The sequence below is a fragment of the Pholis gunnellus genome (assembly GCF_910591455.1).
Source record: "Pholis gunnellus genome assembly, chromosome: 22".
Classification (NCBI taxonomy): domain Eukaryota; kingdom Metazoa; phylum Chordata; class Actinopteri; order Perciformes; family Pholidae; genus Pholis; species Pholis gunnellus.
Window position 1 is genome coordinate 17,089,837 of NC_136549.1, and position 15,509 is coordinate 17,105,345.

At 41.4% G+C, this 15,509-nt stretch overlaps 1 protein-coding gene across 1 annotated transcript; it reads right to left on the reverse strand.

The window, feature by feature from the left end:
* Positions 1–7,834: 7,834 nt before the first annotated feature.
* Positions 7,835–10,197, reverse strand: LOC306714204 (arg8-vasotocin receptor-like; the record flags this gene model as incomplete). The annotated part of the gene is made up of 2 exons (XM_079184166.1): positions 9,234–10,197; positions 7,835–8,118 (listed from the first exon to the last, which is right to left on the reverse strand). Exons 1-2 carry the CDS (start codon positions 10,192–10,194, stop codon positions 7,835–7,837), a joined length of 1,245 nt encoding a protein of 414 aa, XP_079040292.1. The 5' UTR covers positions 10,195–10,197.
* Positions 10,198–15,509: the final 5,312 nt, after the last annotated feature.

The following is a 15,509-nucleotide window of genomic DNA, read 5'->3' on the forward strand; positions in this document are numbered from 1 at the left end:
TGTGATTTTCCTCTACAGCACGTATTTTAAAGTATATTATTTAAATAAAAACTACAGTGTAAACACCCCGGAGACCAGCAGCCGCGGGATACTGTTATAAACCAAACCTGTAGTAAAAAAACAAGCAGATTTAACTCCGAAAACAAGTTAGCTAGCTGCTAACGTTAGCTTGTCAGAGCAGTTTTTTTCTGCTTCCCTGCATGTTGTTTGGAGGTTTGTCGGTCCAGAACGAGTTTTAAGGATCTCAAGCAGCTTCCTGAGGAGAACAGGTATGTTATGTGTCCAGTCTGATCACCTGTGTTCAACTGTGTGGGGAATTAACAGGTTTATTCCACCTTAAAACTTCACTTTATTAAGTTTATAAACAAAAAAAAGACAATTTTACCCACAATAAGGAGATCACATGATGGAAAATATCACCTGTCATTTTGCAAGTATTTTACAACTTTGGTCCTCGAGTATTTCCATTTTCTACTACTTTATACTTCAACTCCGCTAGATCGCAGAGGTAAATATTGTACTTTTTACTCTATCTTTGTATATTCATTTGATGAAATGAATGCGTTTATAAAAAGAGTTTTATGTCCATTTTAACTAGGTGTACCTAATAAACTGGTAACTGTTTTACACACCACCTGTTCTTCATATAAGAACCAGTTGCAGGATGCTCAGTTAACCACTGGGGGGCGCTGTTATCAACATGGTTCATAAGTCAAACATCCTCCCCTGCGGTGTTCACAGGCTTCTAAAATAATAAACAGCTGACTTCTGTTTTTAACCTTTGGCAGAAATGAGCTCCAAATGAAAAATATATATAAAAAAATATGGCATTTGGGGGTAATGTAAGTACACAACTAAACAACATATCTAGACATTTGTAGACATTTCAGTGTGGAGAGGTTTAGAATGCATGACTTTAACAGAGTATTTCTACACTGTGGTATTGGTACTTTTACTACGTAGAAGATGTGAGTACTTCTTCCACCTCTGGTCCCAAAACCTCTGCACATAAAACCAGAGTGTCTCCTGCTTCTATACTCTTGATTACCTCAGTAATATCTGTGTTCTCCTCACATGCTGCTCTGTCATGTTGCCGTTGCTGTTTCTGGTACCATCTGATCTTTTTATTGTGTTTTTGTAGTGTCCCTCCCGGCTGGACCTATATTGCCTTTTTTAATTGGGTTTCCACGCCTTGCCCAGTGATCCGTCGTTGTACTGCATTGTATTTGTGCTCCTTTGCTGAAGAATCTAGATGTTATTGCTATATATGGACACTGAAGTTATCTCATCTCTCAGGTTTATTGTACGTTTCTTTCTGCACATGTATCTTTGTTAGTGCACTAAAACTTGCCTCTCTCTCTCTTTGCTTCAGCAGGACTCAGGGTCTCTTATGGAAAACGCATCAATATGATTAAGCGTTGTTCCACCTGCACCTTTTAATGTAGTTATTTCTCTGCGTGACCGGTCTAGAAGTTCAGCGTTAAAGTACATCACGTACTAGATTCCAACACGTTGTCTTGAACATCTCATTCGTCTAAACCCTCCCGAATACGTTCACGTATACATACATACATTTATTAGGGAATATAAAGACAACACTTCAAATACAACAAAAATATTTAAAGTCTTGAACATCTGTTCGGTGTTCATGACGTTGTACCAGCGTTTGTATACGAGCCTTGAACTGTGATGAATCTGTGGATGAGTTTTTAAAGAGAATAAAAGCAACAGATGATAAGAGAAGTGATTTCTCAACATGTTTTTGGATGATGTTGATGTTTCATCGACACCCATCGTGCTCCAAATCTCTTCGTTTCTATTGGTTGTAAACCGGACATTGAGTTTGTCGTCGTTCTGCTTTCACTTGAAGGCAGAATCTGAATGTTTCAACCATCATGTTTAGTTATTTCTGTCCATTGTTAGCTCAATATGACAACGGTTAACCAAGCTTTAAACTGACCATTTACCCATGAGGTAGTAATCTCTTTAGCTATCTATTGCAACCGTTTATACACTAACTATTTAAGTAGTATATCATATACTTGAATCTGTTTTAACTATTTGACCATAAGCTTACTTTTAGATAACTCTTTCCACTATCTATCCATTACTTTAAGCTAACTGTTAGCTTACCCTGTTGGAGGGTCTCTGGGGGTCTGGAGCCGATCCTCGCTGACTCTATATATGGATACATTGTTTTTAATCATATATATATATATTTAATCAACTAGACCGGTGTACTCCACCAGCGCTCCATGTTCTTCACGGTATGTTCGGTAGAGTTCATCGGACACCAGTCTGAGCATCAGATCAGAACCTCGTCTAGCTTAAAGCTGGAGTGAATTACTGCTGATGGAGATCCTAAATGAAGCGTCGAGCTCCCACACAGGATGTTCTCTGATCAGATTATCACGGCATCTTTCCAAAGGACCGTTGGTAGTTAATGTCGGATGAGGTTCAGTTTGCAGATAGCGGTGACGGACAATCTGCTGGCTCTTCATCGGCTCATCTGGAGTTTCAGCTGATACAGGAACAGATACAAGAGGCTAAAGTTTCTCCTGTAGATGGTTTGAATTGAGCTTTAAGATGATATGTTGTCTTGTTATAGCGGGACAGAATATACTGCAGCACCAGAAGTAGAAGTAATGATAATTAGGAGGTTTTTAATGCTCACAAAGACGGAACTAAAGTAGTTTTTGTCTCCAGCCTTCTCCACACTTCATCTGGTTTACAAAGCACTGACATCAAAGACATGCTGCCGGGTTATAGTGTGTGTGTGTGTGTGTGTGTGTGTGTGTGTGTGTCTTTGTTTGCACATTCTTGCTGCTTTCCTTTGTTGTCGTCGTGTTTTCCTGTGAAACTCTCGGCGCTGCTTTTGTTCGATTTTCGCCGCTACACAAATAAATGAGAAAATGACTTTGTGTGTGCCGTGTGAAGCTTCATGCTATTCCAGAGGCTTTACCGGCCCGGCAAGAACAGCACTAGAAAGCAAACAGGTACCTTTTCTTAATATCCTGGAATGCTTTCAGATTAAACGGAACAAAAAGTCTCCAGTGACGGCTTCTTATCAGCGCTCAGTGCTGCTTCTCATTATCCTCCAGTCAGTCCTGCGTTACAAGAACCTCTTTATGTAAACTCACCACCAACCAAAACACGTTCATCAGCACGGCTGCAACACGTGAGAGCGAATCTCCATCTTTGATTGCTTAACAACTTCCTTGATTTCTAACTTAAAGTGCGTTCTTCTAGAGCAGCGCCTCTCGTGTCTTTGTGTTAGCGTGGACTTACAACAAGGCTTCTTTAACGTATAACGGTTCAGGAGATGGTGCTACTCGCTTTCTGGCAAAGATGGGAAGAATATTTAAAGTAATTTCAATGTATTTAAGAGCAATTTTAAACGTGCAGCTAGCTTGCTAATTCCAGCATGCTTTAATGCTACACTGGTTACAGAAAATGAGCCAAACGGACGGCTAACTAGCTATGTGCGCACCTCTCTAATCTTCCCTTTCACTGGGGTAAGCGTCTCCGTACAGACGCTGAAGACGCTAAAGACGCTCTACATTCCATCTCACTGGACTTTGAGCGTCTCTTTGTCCCCGGGGGGGGGGGCGGGCGGAGGTCCACGATAGGAAACCCACTTCCTGAATGCACAGACGCATAAACACATGAACAGCTGGAGCGCTAGATTTACACACGTGTGCCATTTGTTCTGCTGGTTTTCATGCCTTCATAGTGAAATGTGAGCTGAGGAGGTTTAGTTTGTTTATCCTCAGAGAGACGCTTCATAACATTACAGGACGCTTTATTGCACTACTGTCATGGATGAATACAATATGTTGTGTATTTTAATGTGAATTTAGATCAAGTTTTAGTTCACACTTTATTTTGCAGGTCTATAATTTCATAAAAATGCTTATTATCCGAGTAAATACTAAAATCATCAAGTCAACAACTTGTGCTTTTTGAACTACAATTGTTTTATTTTTTTACATTCTATTAACTAAATACAGTTTATTGATTGATAAATAGTTATAAGAAGTGGGTGAGTTTTACCTCGTTAAATATAGATTCAATGAATTAAATGTGACTTGTTTGCGAGCCTTAACTCACTAAAAGAGGGAAGAAGTACTCCGATCCTTTACTTTAGTAAAAGTATAAATACCACATAAAAATATACTTCATTACAAGTAAAAGTCCTGCAATCAAAATGTCATTAAAGTAAAAATACAAATGTATTCTCGATAAGCTAAATGTACTAATTCTTATAATACGGATTGCTAGTGTTGTATTAATATAGAATATTATATTCCGTTTTATTTACTAAATAATATAAGTCAGAGTATTTTAGATACCTCGTATGCTAGATTAGATTAATGGTATATAACTACATCTTATGTTGTTTATAACTTAGTGTCAAATAAATGTAATGAAGAAAAATCCAATATTTCCCTCTGACATGCAAAGGAACGATGTACCTAAATGTATTTAAAGTATGTTCTAAATGTACTTTGTTGGGCTGCACCAGTGTAAACACCGTAACAGTCCTGATGTAATGTTTGTGAACAGACGAGCGTCGGCTAAATGAAGGGAAGGAGTCGATGGACGGAGAGATAGAGGCCACTTAAACGCTCTAAAGACAGGATGAGGCTCCGCCCTCCTAATGATGGAAGCTGCTCCGTCTTGAAGCCATTCATCCACACTTCCTGTCTTTTAACAATGCAACTTCCTCTTTCACAAGTTCCTGCATCCAGCGCTCTGATGGATCTGCGTCCCTGTGGACAGCGTGATTGATTGTCAAACGAAATTCCTTCCAAGCAGACAGGACGCTGTGATTTGTTAGAGGAACACATCACCCGTTATTCACTCGCGGTGTATTTCTTTTGACAAACTAGCACCATTGAAAGTATGCAGAACGATCTGTTAGCAGTGTACACATGAATGCACAGACGCGTATCAGTGGTGTACCGTACCGTTACTTCATTTCTAAGCTGATTTATGGACGTTCATTTGAGGTATTGATGGTTCCCAAGAAGATGTTTGTCCAATACTTTGACCAGATATCTTCAATTCTAAAGGAAACAGAAGTAATACTCGTCTTGTGTTAGTTAGTGAGCTTTAGAGGTGCTGATTGGTGGATTTTGCTGCCTTAGGAGAGGAAGACACAGAACCTTACTGACATCGGTCTCCAGACACCTTTAGCTCACCGTTTACCCTTCATTCAGCTTGATCGTATCCGCAGTGAGCGTTGCAGCCTCACAGCGTGGCTTCTTCTTGCTTTATTAAATGCAGCGATTATTTTCACTCTGGACCCGGACATTGCGTTACACAGACATCATTCTTATGGAATCAATTAACTCTGAAAGACGTCACCTTTTGAGTTGGTTCACATGTGGCTCTCTGGGCTCTCTGGGTTGAGTTAAAGTGGAGTTCTTGTGTGTCTCCTCTGGATCTTTCGTATCGCCCTGTAACACCTCATGGTGCTCTGCTGCTGAACTTAAAGTCATGAAGGCACCAGTCATCCTGTCACACACAGTGGATCCACTCAGCTGTACAGAAGGAGTTCTTGATTTGAGTGGAATTGCTGCCGCTGTGCCGTTACTCTTCAATGTAAGAGGTTCAAACCAATCAAAGTGAAAGAGGAAGTCGTTGTTTTCCTCACCTCCTCTCAGGCTCTCTGTGGTTTCTTGTCAACAACTCAATCAAGATGAAATGATTGCAGCACTGACGGCTTTTTTATTTTTATTTCCCCCGTTTTCATTTCAGTCGAAGCTCCTCAGACGGAAATGAGAAAGAGGAATCCAAGACTCACAGTGTAGAGATCGCTGTCTCGCTGCCACTCTGCATCCAGATGGAAGACATCTTTGTTTTCCCACTGTGAGTAAAATGATGCGACAAAGTTTAAAGATGTCTCTGGTTAGTTAGTCTTTAGTTTAACCAGTAGATATTTCTGCCATCTGGAACAAAACATTGATTACTAGTCGATGAAAACATTCATCTCACTCGATTGGGTAAAAAGACAGAAGATAGCTTGTTTGGTTTTTCCTGCTGTGGGACTAATAATAGATCATCTTATCTTGTCGGTGCTACACTTCGTACACTGGAAGATGGTTTTCTGGTCTAGAAACTCTAGATTTTCCTTCCGTGTAGCTGGTCAAACAACACATTCGCTATAGTTTGGTCCGTGACTCTTTATATTTTCCTGTATATGCCCCACAATCAACAGGTTTGTTCACCCCTGAGCTAAAGAGACAGAAATACGTCTTTCAGGAGCTGGTGGAGACCAAAAACCGAGCTAAAAGAGAGAGAAGATATTGGACTTGCAGATACCGAATGTGTAAATAAGAAGCTGTTCAACATATCCACTAAGAAAGATGATCATACGTCAATGTTTTGACATGCGAGACATTTTATTCAAAACCACAAAAATCATTCCACGATCGTCTGAAGAAATGTAAATGGAAACATCCACACATCATGTGAGGATACAAGGAAGAACATTTATCTTTCTTTACAACATGTAACGATATATATATATATATTACAACAATATATAGAATACATTACATCTTAGAACAACAACACATCGTCTCTGAAGAAGCTGAACCCCCCATAGAGCTCAATGATATGATAAAGAAAATGATTCTGAAGATATGTTTTCACACAGTTCATCTTATTTACATTGAACAAATTTCAAACATTAAAATATTTGTTATCACTCTCTTGCCTTTAAAGAAATACTAACTTTGTTCCCCGCTGTAGCAGAATAATACGTTCTTTAGCGCTGTAATACTAAAGTCATGTTACCGTTCAGGACGTTCAAATGTTTGGAAATAAGAAGCACTGAAGAGGTAAAGTGAAATATACTCTGGTTGTTCCAACGTTCCGGGTATAGCTACGGATAGCTACCGGGATGCTATCCTCTTCCTGTTTTGGTCGAACAATGGTTCCTTTGCGCCGTAAATGGATCTTCTATTTTCCTTCAATCCCCGATCAATATTCTATTGCCATTACATTGCGCAACATTAACTTCTTAATGACAAGTTAAAGCAAATACAAATGTGACTATTGCCACTTTAATCTGCTTTTTTTTGTTTAATCTTTAGTCCTTTTTACAAAAAATACACAAAATTCGAGCTCCTGAAACATAAATATTTGCTGTTTCTCTGAACGTAAACTGAATATCTTTGCTGTTTGAACTGATAGTTGGACAAACGAAGGATTTTCATTTGTAAACTTGACGTGCATTTTAACAATTTTCAGACATTTTATAGAGGATACGATAATCGAGAAAATAACAGATGAATTGATAATTAAATAAATACACATTAGTTGCAGCTCGAGTACCTTTTTTTTAAGTGTTGTGACTTTGCTGTAAAACATCTTTGTGTTTATTTAAAGCTGCAAATCAGAGAGTCTGACAAACATGTTTAAACTCTTTACATAGACTCTTTACATAGTTTATCAGACCGGAACAGTCCAGGTCCAACTGAACCAGACTGGAACAAACCAGGTCAGGTCCAACTGAAACGGTCCAGATCCAGTTGAACTAGACTGGAACAGACCTGTTCCATCTAAATAAGACTGGAGCAGACTTCGGTCCAGAAGAACCAGTTTGGAACGGACCACTCCTAGTTAAACCCGAATGTAACAGAACAGATCCAACTGAACCAAACTAGACCGACACCTATAGTCCAATTGAACCAGACCGGAACAGACCAGGTCCAAGAAACCCGACAGCAGCAGCGTTCATGGGTATAATACACAACATGGATCTCAGTGTTGACGAAAAAAAACAACCAAAACCACCCAGACACACGTGGACTGTTCCCGGTAATCAGGATGCAGACAGGCCCTGCGGACAGTTCTTAGGTGCCAGGTCGAGGTCTCTGAAGGGCTCGGAGAGGCGCGAACCCTGCAGACGTGACAGCAGCGTGGTCCGCCGGATGCTGCTGTCCGAGTCCTGGTGGCTGAACCTGGTCCTCAGCGAGCGGCAGCACGGCAGGCTGCCGGCAAAGTCCGAGAGCAGGTGCCCGCTGAAGACCATGTAGATCCAGGGGTTGCAGCAGCTGTTGAGGCTCGCCAGCAGGGCGGTGAGCGTCACCGTGGTGTTCTCAGAGTCTGCAGGGAAACACAAACACAGATCCATGTCAAGAACCGGTCTGAGGTGGTCCCCCGAGCTCTGAGCCTCTCGGGTGAACAAGAGGATCTGCATATTTGGACTTTTAGCATTGAAGAGCTGCCAGACGATCCTCAAACACACCTGACGTAGAGCTTCCTGTCCACCGTGTCGGGCTGAAGCTAACAAGTATTTATACTCCACATATTTTCTCAAATACTTTATTTCCCCACTGAGTTGAAGCTCCGTTAGTCCTAATTTCTCATCAATATGCATCTAAATCAAATGTTAAAACCTTTTTTTGAGGCTGTTTGTGTCGACTGAAGTTTTTTAATGAATAGAGAGGATCCAGGTGCTGAGATGAACTCACATGTTTGTGTATTTCGAGAGGAAATAAAACTTAAATGGTCAAATTAAATGATTCCTTGGGGATCAGTGATTGGTCGCCAGCTGGTTTGTTTTTCTATCTGGCTGCTGATTGGACAGTCCACACATCCACAACATGTTTTTGTGCCTTGAATACATTTCTCTCCAAACATCCTCACTTTCTGGGTCTAAGCTGCTTTTCATCATGCTGAGGTTTCGACTGTTTTGCTGCCAAAGAAAAGGCTGAGAACCGACTCAGTGTTCCTCCTGATGAGCTCCTGCCAGGTTCACCTGGACCCTCATGAATCAGTCAAACACTCTTTGGAAGCGTAATGAAATTCCTCAGGTGGGTGAGCAGCAGCAGCAGCTTCAGGCAGGTTTATATAGAATAAAGAGAATAATCTCACCTCCGACACACGAGCAATCGCACTGCACAAATATTTCATTTATCTTTGGAACACGCAAAGTTTCCACCTGAAATATTTGGGTTAGCGTTCATTTACGTGATTTAAGTTGGTGACATTTTCTAATTTTTCCTAAATAATCAGGTTTATATTAACAGATTGTAGATGTTGTTATATGCATTTTATATGCTGCATTATTACATTATATTTATTACATTCATTCTATTTAACAGAAAGAAACTTTATTGATTATTGTCCTATTTTAATTATATTAAATGGTGAATAGACAGTGATACGTTTTAATGCACACGTCACCACTCGGTCTAAACTTGTAGCACGCGACTCACCGGCAAACGAGAAGCTCTGGTCCCACACGGACCACATCTGCACGGTGAAGAACGGCGCCCAGCACACCACGTACGCCAGCACGATCACGAACGTCATCTTCACCGTGCGTAATTTGGCGCGGGAGATGGTGCCGACGCTGCTCACCGAGCCGCGGCCCAGGATCCCGGTCTTGGTGGCCTCTGCCACCGAGCCCACGGTCTTCCTCCGGGTCTTGTACTTGAGGTTCTTCCAGATCGTGCGGCAGATGAGTCCGTAGCAGAACACGAGCACGGCCACGGGCACGAGGAAGATGCCAACCGTCATCCAGGTGATGTACGCGCGCAGCCCCCACGGCTCCACGAAGTGGCCCCAGCAGTCGTACACCTTGGAGCCCGGGTGCACCTCGCTGAGGGAGAAGATGAAGTACTGCGGGAGGCTGAGGACCAGGCTGCACAACCAGGTGGTGCCGATCATGATGTGCGCGCGCTGCGTCGGCTGCTGGAGCGTCTGCAGCGGGTGGCAGATGGCGATGTAGCGGTCCAGGGTCATCATCACCATCATGTAGGTGGAGGCGAACATGCCCAGGACCTGCAGGTGCTTCACGATGCGGCACAGAGAGTCCGGCCCGTAGAAGCGGAAGGTGATCTTCCAGCAGAGCTGCGGCAGCACCTGGAAGAAGGCCACCACCAGGTCCGCGAGGCTCAGGTGCTTCATGAACAGGTGCACGCGAGACGGTTTCCTCCGGGTCCTGTGCATGGCCAGCAGCACGCTCACGTTCCCCGCCACCGCCGCGACGAACGCGACGCTCAGGATGGTGATCTCGAGCTTGGCCACCTCCTCGTTCCGCCCGAACGGGTCGGTGTCGTTCCTCCTCCCGCTGCTGTTTCCAGCCGCGGCTCCGGAGTCCAGCCGCGTGAAGTTGAACCCATCGCTGCAGTTTCCTCCCGTGATGTTGCAGGAGCTCTCCGAGGAGAAGAGCATGGTGTCCGCTCCTCCTCCTCCGGGCGCGCGGAGCTTTGGCTGCCTGCCTGACCGTGGCCGTCAAACTCCTCGATCACTCCAACATGTGAGGCACATGAATACACGAAGAGTAAAGCGGTGAAAAGTCATCAACAAAAAAATATTAAATCCACAGTTACTGTTCCGCACGTGGCGCACAGCAACTCCTGGTTCGAATCCGAGACTGCTGCACATCCAGCCTCTTTTAAAGGCTCCTAACCCCCCCCCCCCCCCCCCCCCCCCCCCCCCCACACACACACACACACACATACCACAACATCACACACACACACTTTCTCTCTCCCCACCTAAGATGGAGTGGAGCCTGCAGGAGAAAACCTCTGTGAAAAAGGTCATTTTTTAAATCATTACTTAAAGAATTTTGGAGAATAATTTTACCCAAAATTAAAATGGAAAATATTAAATGCCAAATCGAAAATAAAAAACGTATTAAAATATTACACACGTTTACATTTTTACACTTTTGTATTTAAACCTTTCTATCTTCCATTACGAGATTTAAAAATTTCACTTTTTATATTTTTTTAAATGCATGTTGAGCTGAATATTAATTTAGTATTAAACTATTTTTGCTTGCTTGCTGAAGCTCGAAGTGATTTATTTAAATGTCTTGTTTTGTCCAACCAAACGTTTAAAATATATATATATATGTATATTCTATATTATAAAAATACAATTAATTGAAGAAAAGCTGCAAATTCTCACATTTAAGAGGCTGGAACCTCAACATTCTTGTTGTTTTTAATTCTGATTATTTCTCTATTGTCAGCTGATTAATTAACTTCTAAATTCTGCACCATCGTTAATAGAGGAACATTCATGTGGTGCATCTAAGTGCCGCTGACTGACCGCCCTCACCTAAATATTGATTTACCCTTCTCTTCACTCTGACATGACATACTATGTGTGTGTGTGTGTGTGCTGCATTAATGTGTTTACGTAGCGATAACCTGATAACCTCACATACAGCGCTTGTTTTCTCAACATTGAGACAGAAACCAAACTGCTGCTCTGCAGAGAGAGAAGTGGAACACTCCTGCAGGCAGCAACACAAAGTTCCAGCAGTTCTCTCCTGAAGAAGCACTTTGAATATACTAAAGTTTTTTATCTTTTCCATCCCCCCCAAAGAAATCACAACAAACCAGTCAATATTTTAACCATGAATAACAGAATAACTCACTAAAGTGGTTATTAGTCTGAGTCAAACATGTTTTTGCTAATCAAAAACCAACATATAGGCCTATTTTGAACCTGTATTCTTTCTTGAGCCTATATTAGTTTACATTTTGACAATCTAGCCCCATTAAAAGTATGAAACCAACATGGCGACGGCCAGAAACCAACACGGCAAAAGGCAGAAGTCAAGATGGTGTCGGCTAGAAACCAACATGTCGATGGCCAGAAACAAAGATGGTGACTGTCAGAAGCAAAGATGGCAACAGCCAGAAGTCAAGATGGTGTCAGCCAGAAACAAAGATGGCGACAGAAAGAAACCAATATGGGGATGGCCAGAAACCAACATGGTAACTGCCAGAAACCAACATGGCGTCGGCCAGAAACCAACATGGCAACAACCAAATACCAGGGTAGAGACTGCCAGAGACTGGTAAAGGTTGAAATGCTGAACTTCAGGCCTCGAAACCACAGTCCACAAACCAATGGGTGGCGTCAAGGTGACTACGTCCACTTCTTATCTACAGTCTATGGTTCTTCATTCGCCAATGCTACACCTGTCCATCAAGTTTCATCAAAATCGGGTGAGTAGTTTTTCCGTTAACCTGCTGACAAAGAAACGGAACCGACACCATAACCTCCTTGGTGGAGGTAATTAGTAAAACTGTGATTTGTTTACAAATTCTTCCTGCCCTTTTTTTTTTGCTGAATGGTCTGTTTCTCGAGACCTTGAGTCGTCCCCCCAGAACCTGGTCTTCCCCGCGTCCTCTCACACTGAAGTAAAGCACTCGCTGCCCTACAAGGCCACAGCTTAGTATCTTAATGTTCAATCTATATGCAAGACTTGGCTGAAAGGATTTAGAAGTCACAGAGGCCGACTGTGTTTTTCATGTCAAGTCGTTGTGTGGAGGCCTTGCCAGCTGCTGATGCGGAACATTACATAATGTGTTGTGATTAAAACAATGGTGGGTAATAGTCGGGGCTGTCAGGAGTCCAAAAATGTATCACGCTACAATTATGAAGCCTGTCGGAGTCGCTTATTAATGATACATAATCCAGGCTGGTGCACACACTGATAAGAGCTCAGATACCGGCTCACATGATGGATACAGGTATTTAGTCACGAAGGGGTTTTATCAAGGGTTATGTCACCAAAATTACAAACAATACTTTTCCTCTTGGTTCGGCTTCATTTAACAAAAAACTGACTTTATACTCCCGTTTTCAAAATGGATTTTTCAGGATCTCATCATCTGGTAAAGTGCCCCAAGTTTTATGATTTGTTGACTTACTAAGAGGAGACACTATAGCTGAATAGTATACACTCCATAAATCAGAAAATACTGTCAACAGACATAAAAAAATCCATTTCCTGCACGATTTTTTGTGATATAATGTAGTATAAATGAGTCTCTGAGTGATGTGTGAACTAACCCCTCTGTGTGAACCTTCAGCACACAGAGAGGAATGAACGTGTAGAGTTTGGTGTGTGTAAGAGCTGCTGAAGTGGAGATTTATCATCAGAGTCTGAGAACAAACTCATTGAGAGAAAACGTCCTTTAAAGAGACGTTTAGTTCATTACAGACATTTAGAGACTCTACAGGTGAAGAGTTAACACATGAACTCATAGAGATCACCATGAAGCTTCACCACTTCATCACTCACATCAAGAGGAGGATTTGTTGTATTACAAGTTTTCTGAAATGGTTTGTTTAAATATGCAAATGAGGCATTATCTAATGGTGAATTTAGGAGAAATCTACAGATGTGAACAGACAAAGTAGTAAAATAAATGTTTTCTTTCCACTCGTCTGAAAGAAGACGTGTGAATAGAATGTTTGTGTTTCAGGAATATTACGAGTCATCTAACCCTGAACAGTTTTTCAGTCCTCTCTTCGACTATTCACGGTTTTCTCAATTGTTAAATCAGGTTTCAGAGTTTGTCCTCAAACAAATCTCCAAATTCTCACAACAAATCAACCTTTTTTCTGACCAAACTGCTTTCAGCTGAATCCTGTTTGTGTGCTTATCGATCTCTACGTCTTCAGGTGTTTGTGTTGGTATCGGTGTGTCTCAGGTGAACCATTGGTTCTGAGCTACAACACCTTCAGGACTCTCATGTGGCCTTTCTCTTCAACCAGACTGTAAATCAATCCCTCTCATTGGCCCTGAGAGTTGAGTTCTCGCTGTACTTTAATTAACTCTACATTATCCCAGTGGGTCTGCCTCCCCGGAGCCTGTTCGGTCCGTTCAATACTCCCGTCATTCAACACTAAGTCAACAGCATCCCGAGGGGTCAAAAATCTTGAGCCAGCGAGAGTAAATAAAGAGGAAACACAGCAGCGAGAGTGAGAACGGATATGAAGTGAGCTGCCAGAGACATGAAAGAAACAAAACACGGGGAGAAAATAGCACTTCAAGTTCTCTATTTAAGATTAAAGAGGTAGCAGAAGTATTTAAGAGCTGTAAAAAGGCCCAAAGTGGGAGATGCAGTACTTTAGAGTTTTCATTAAAGTTCAGGATTTCACATTTATACGTATATATATCTATATATATATAGATATATATAAAAGTTTTGCTTTAAAATGTCTAAAAACGACCAGACCTGTGTTCTATTTATTGTTGTGTACTTCTGTTCACAAACTAGAGAAATCTGTAATTTTATTTGTTTCATTTGTAACGGCACTTCCATAGTTATTTTAACAACGACCTTTTCCTCAAAATAAGTCAAGTTTTGTTGCCCAAACTTAACTGAGTTGTTTCCTGTGAAGTGAGCACTTTATTTTGAAAATCATTTAACGAGAGGAAATTGCCTCGTGTTGCTGGAGGAATATTTTTCATAAATCGATAAATTGCGAGAATAAGTGATCAAGTACAAGTGATCGAAATACAAAAATGTTTAGCATTGTCTGATTTGAATGAATGTTCGTTTATCATGATGTACAGTAGATACATATATGTAAGGAGGTACTTTGTTGCGAGTACCCTCCTACAAGTACTGCATCTGTCAGTTGTTTCGTAGCCTTTTGTGAAGTACGTCCACACTTTGTGACGCAGGACTTCAGTTAACAGGCAGCTGATGATGGATTATTAAACATTCAACCTCCATGAAAAGTCTTTGATTGCAGAAGAACATAAACAGAACAACAAAAGTTCAACTTTTTATCTTCAATTTCTCACATTCATATTTTATGATCAGTGTTTTCTCAGCAGCTCCATCGAGAGACACATTTCTTTATGACTGTTGATGTTTTGGTTGATTTCAGTGAATCTGTGAGTTTAAGTGTAACTGACAGATTTTGTTCTGTTGCTGCAACACGAGGAAACAAACCAGACACTTCCTGGTTTGTGGGACTCGTGATATTTTGGAAACAGAAGACTTCAGCTGTGTTTACGTTTTTATAACGGTATAATCTAAGGATATATGAGGACTCTGACTGACATATTGTGTACCCTTACATTAACTGTACCCATCCCAACTACACATCTAACCCAAAAACGTAACTTTGGTTTTAATAAAAACCTCATTTAAATGTCATCTAGACCCTAAAACAACCTTGTGAAGAAGTCAAATGTCCTCGCTTTCAAGGTCTGGGTCCTCACAAAGCCGGAAACACACGTCCAACAGGAGGATAAATTAGTCTCTGACACACACACACAAACATTATCACACACAAAAGGACCTTTCTGAGAATCCTTAGTGGATATAATTGGTGCCGCTAGCACTTTTAGCTGATTGTAGCAGAGCCTTTAAATGAACCTTATGAAACTATCGATACACTGAAGAAGACTTTGTGAGAACGCCTCACAGCTGATAATCTGAAGTGTGAAAAAGCCTCAATTATTTGATTAAACTCTCTGATATACAATCATCAACTCTTGTTTTGTGAAAATGTAACCCTTAATTCATCGCGTTTGGTGTGAAAATATCGGGAAGACGTTACAAAGTAATTTACCAAAAAATATGCATGTTTTTGATTTGCCAAGAAACAGTTTGGGACACAAATAGTGAGATATCAAAGTGCTGGTATGTGAACTTTCGTCACCATCAGACAGAGCCAATTCCAGGCTTTTATGCTAAGCTAAGCTAACCTGTGGCTAA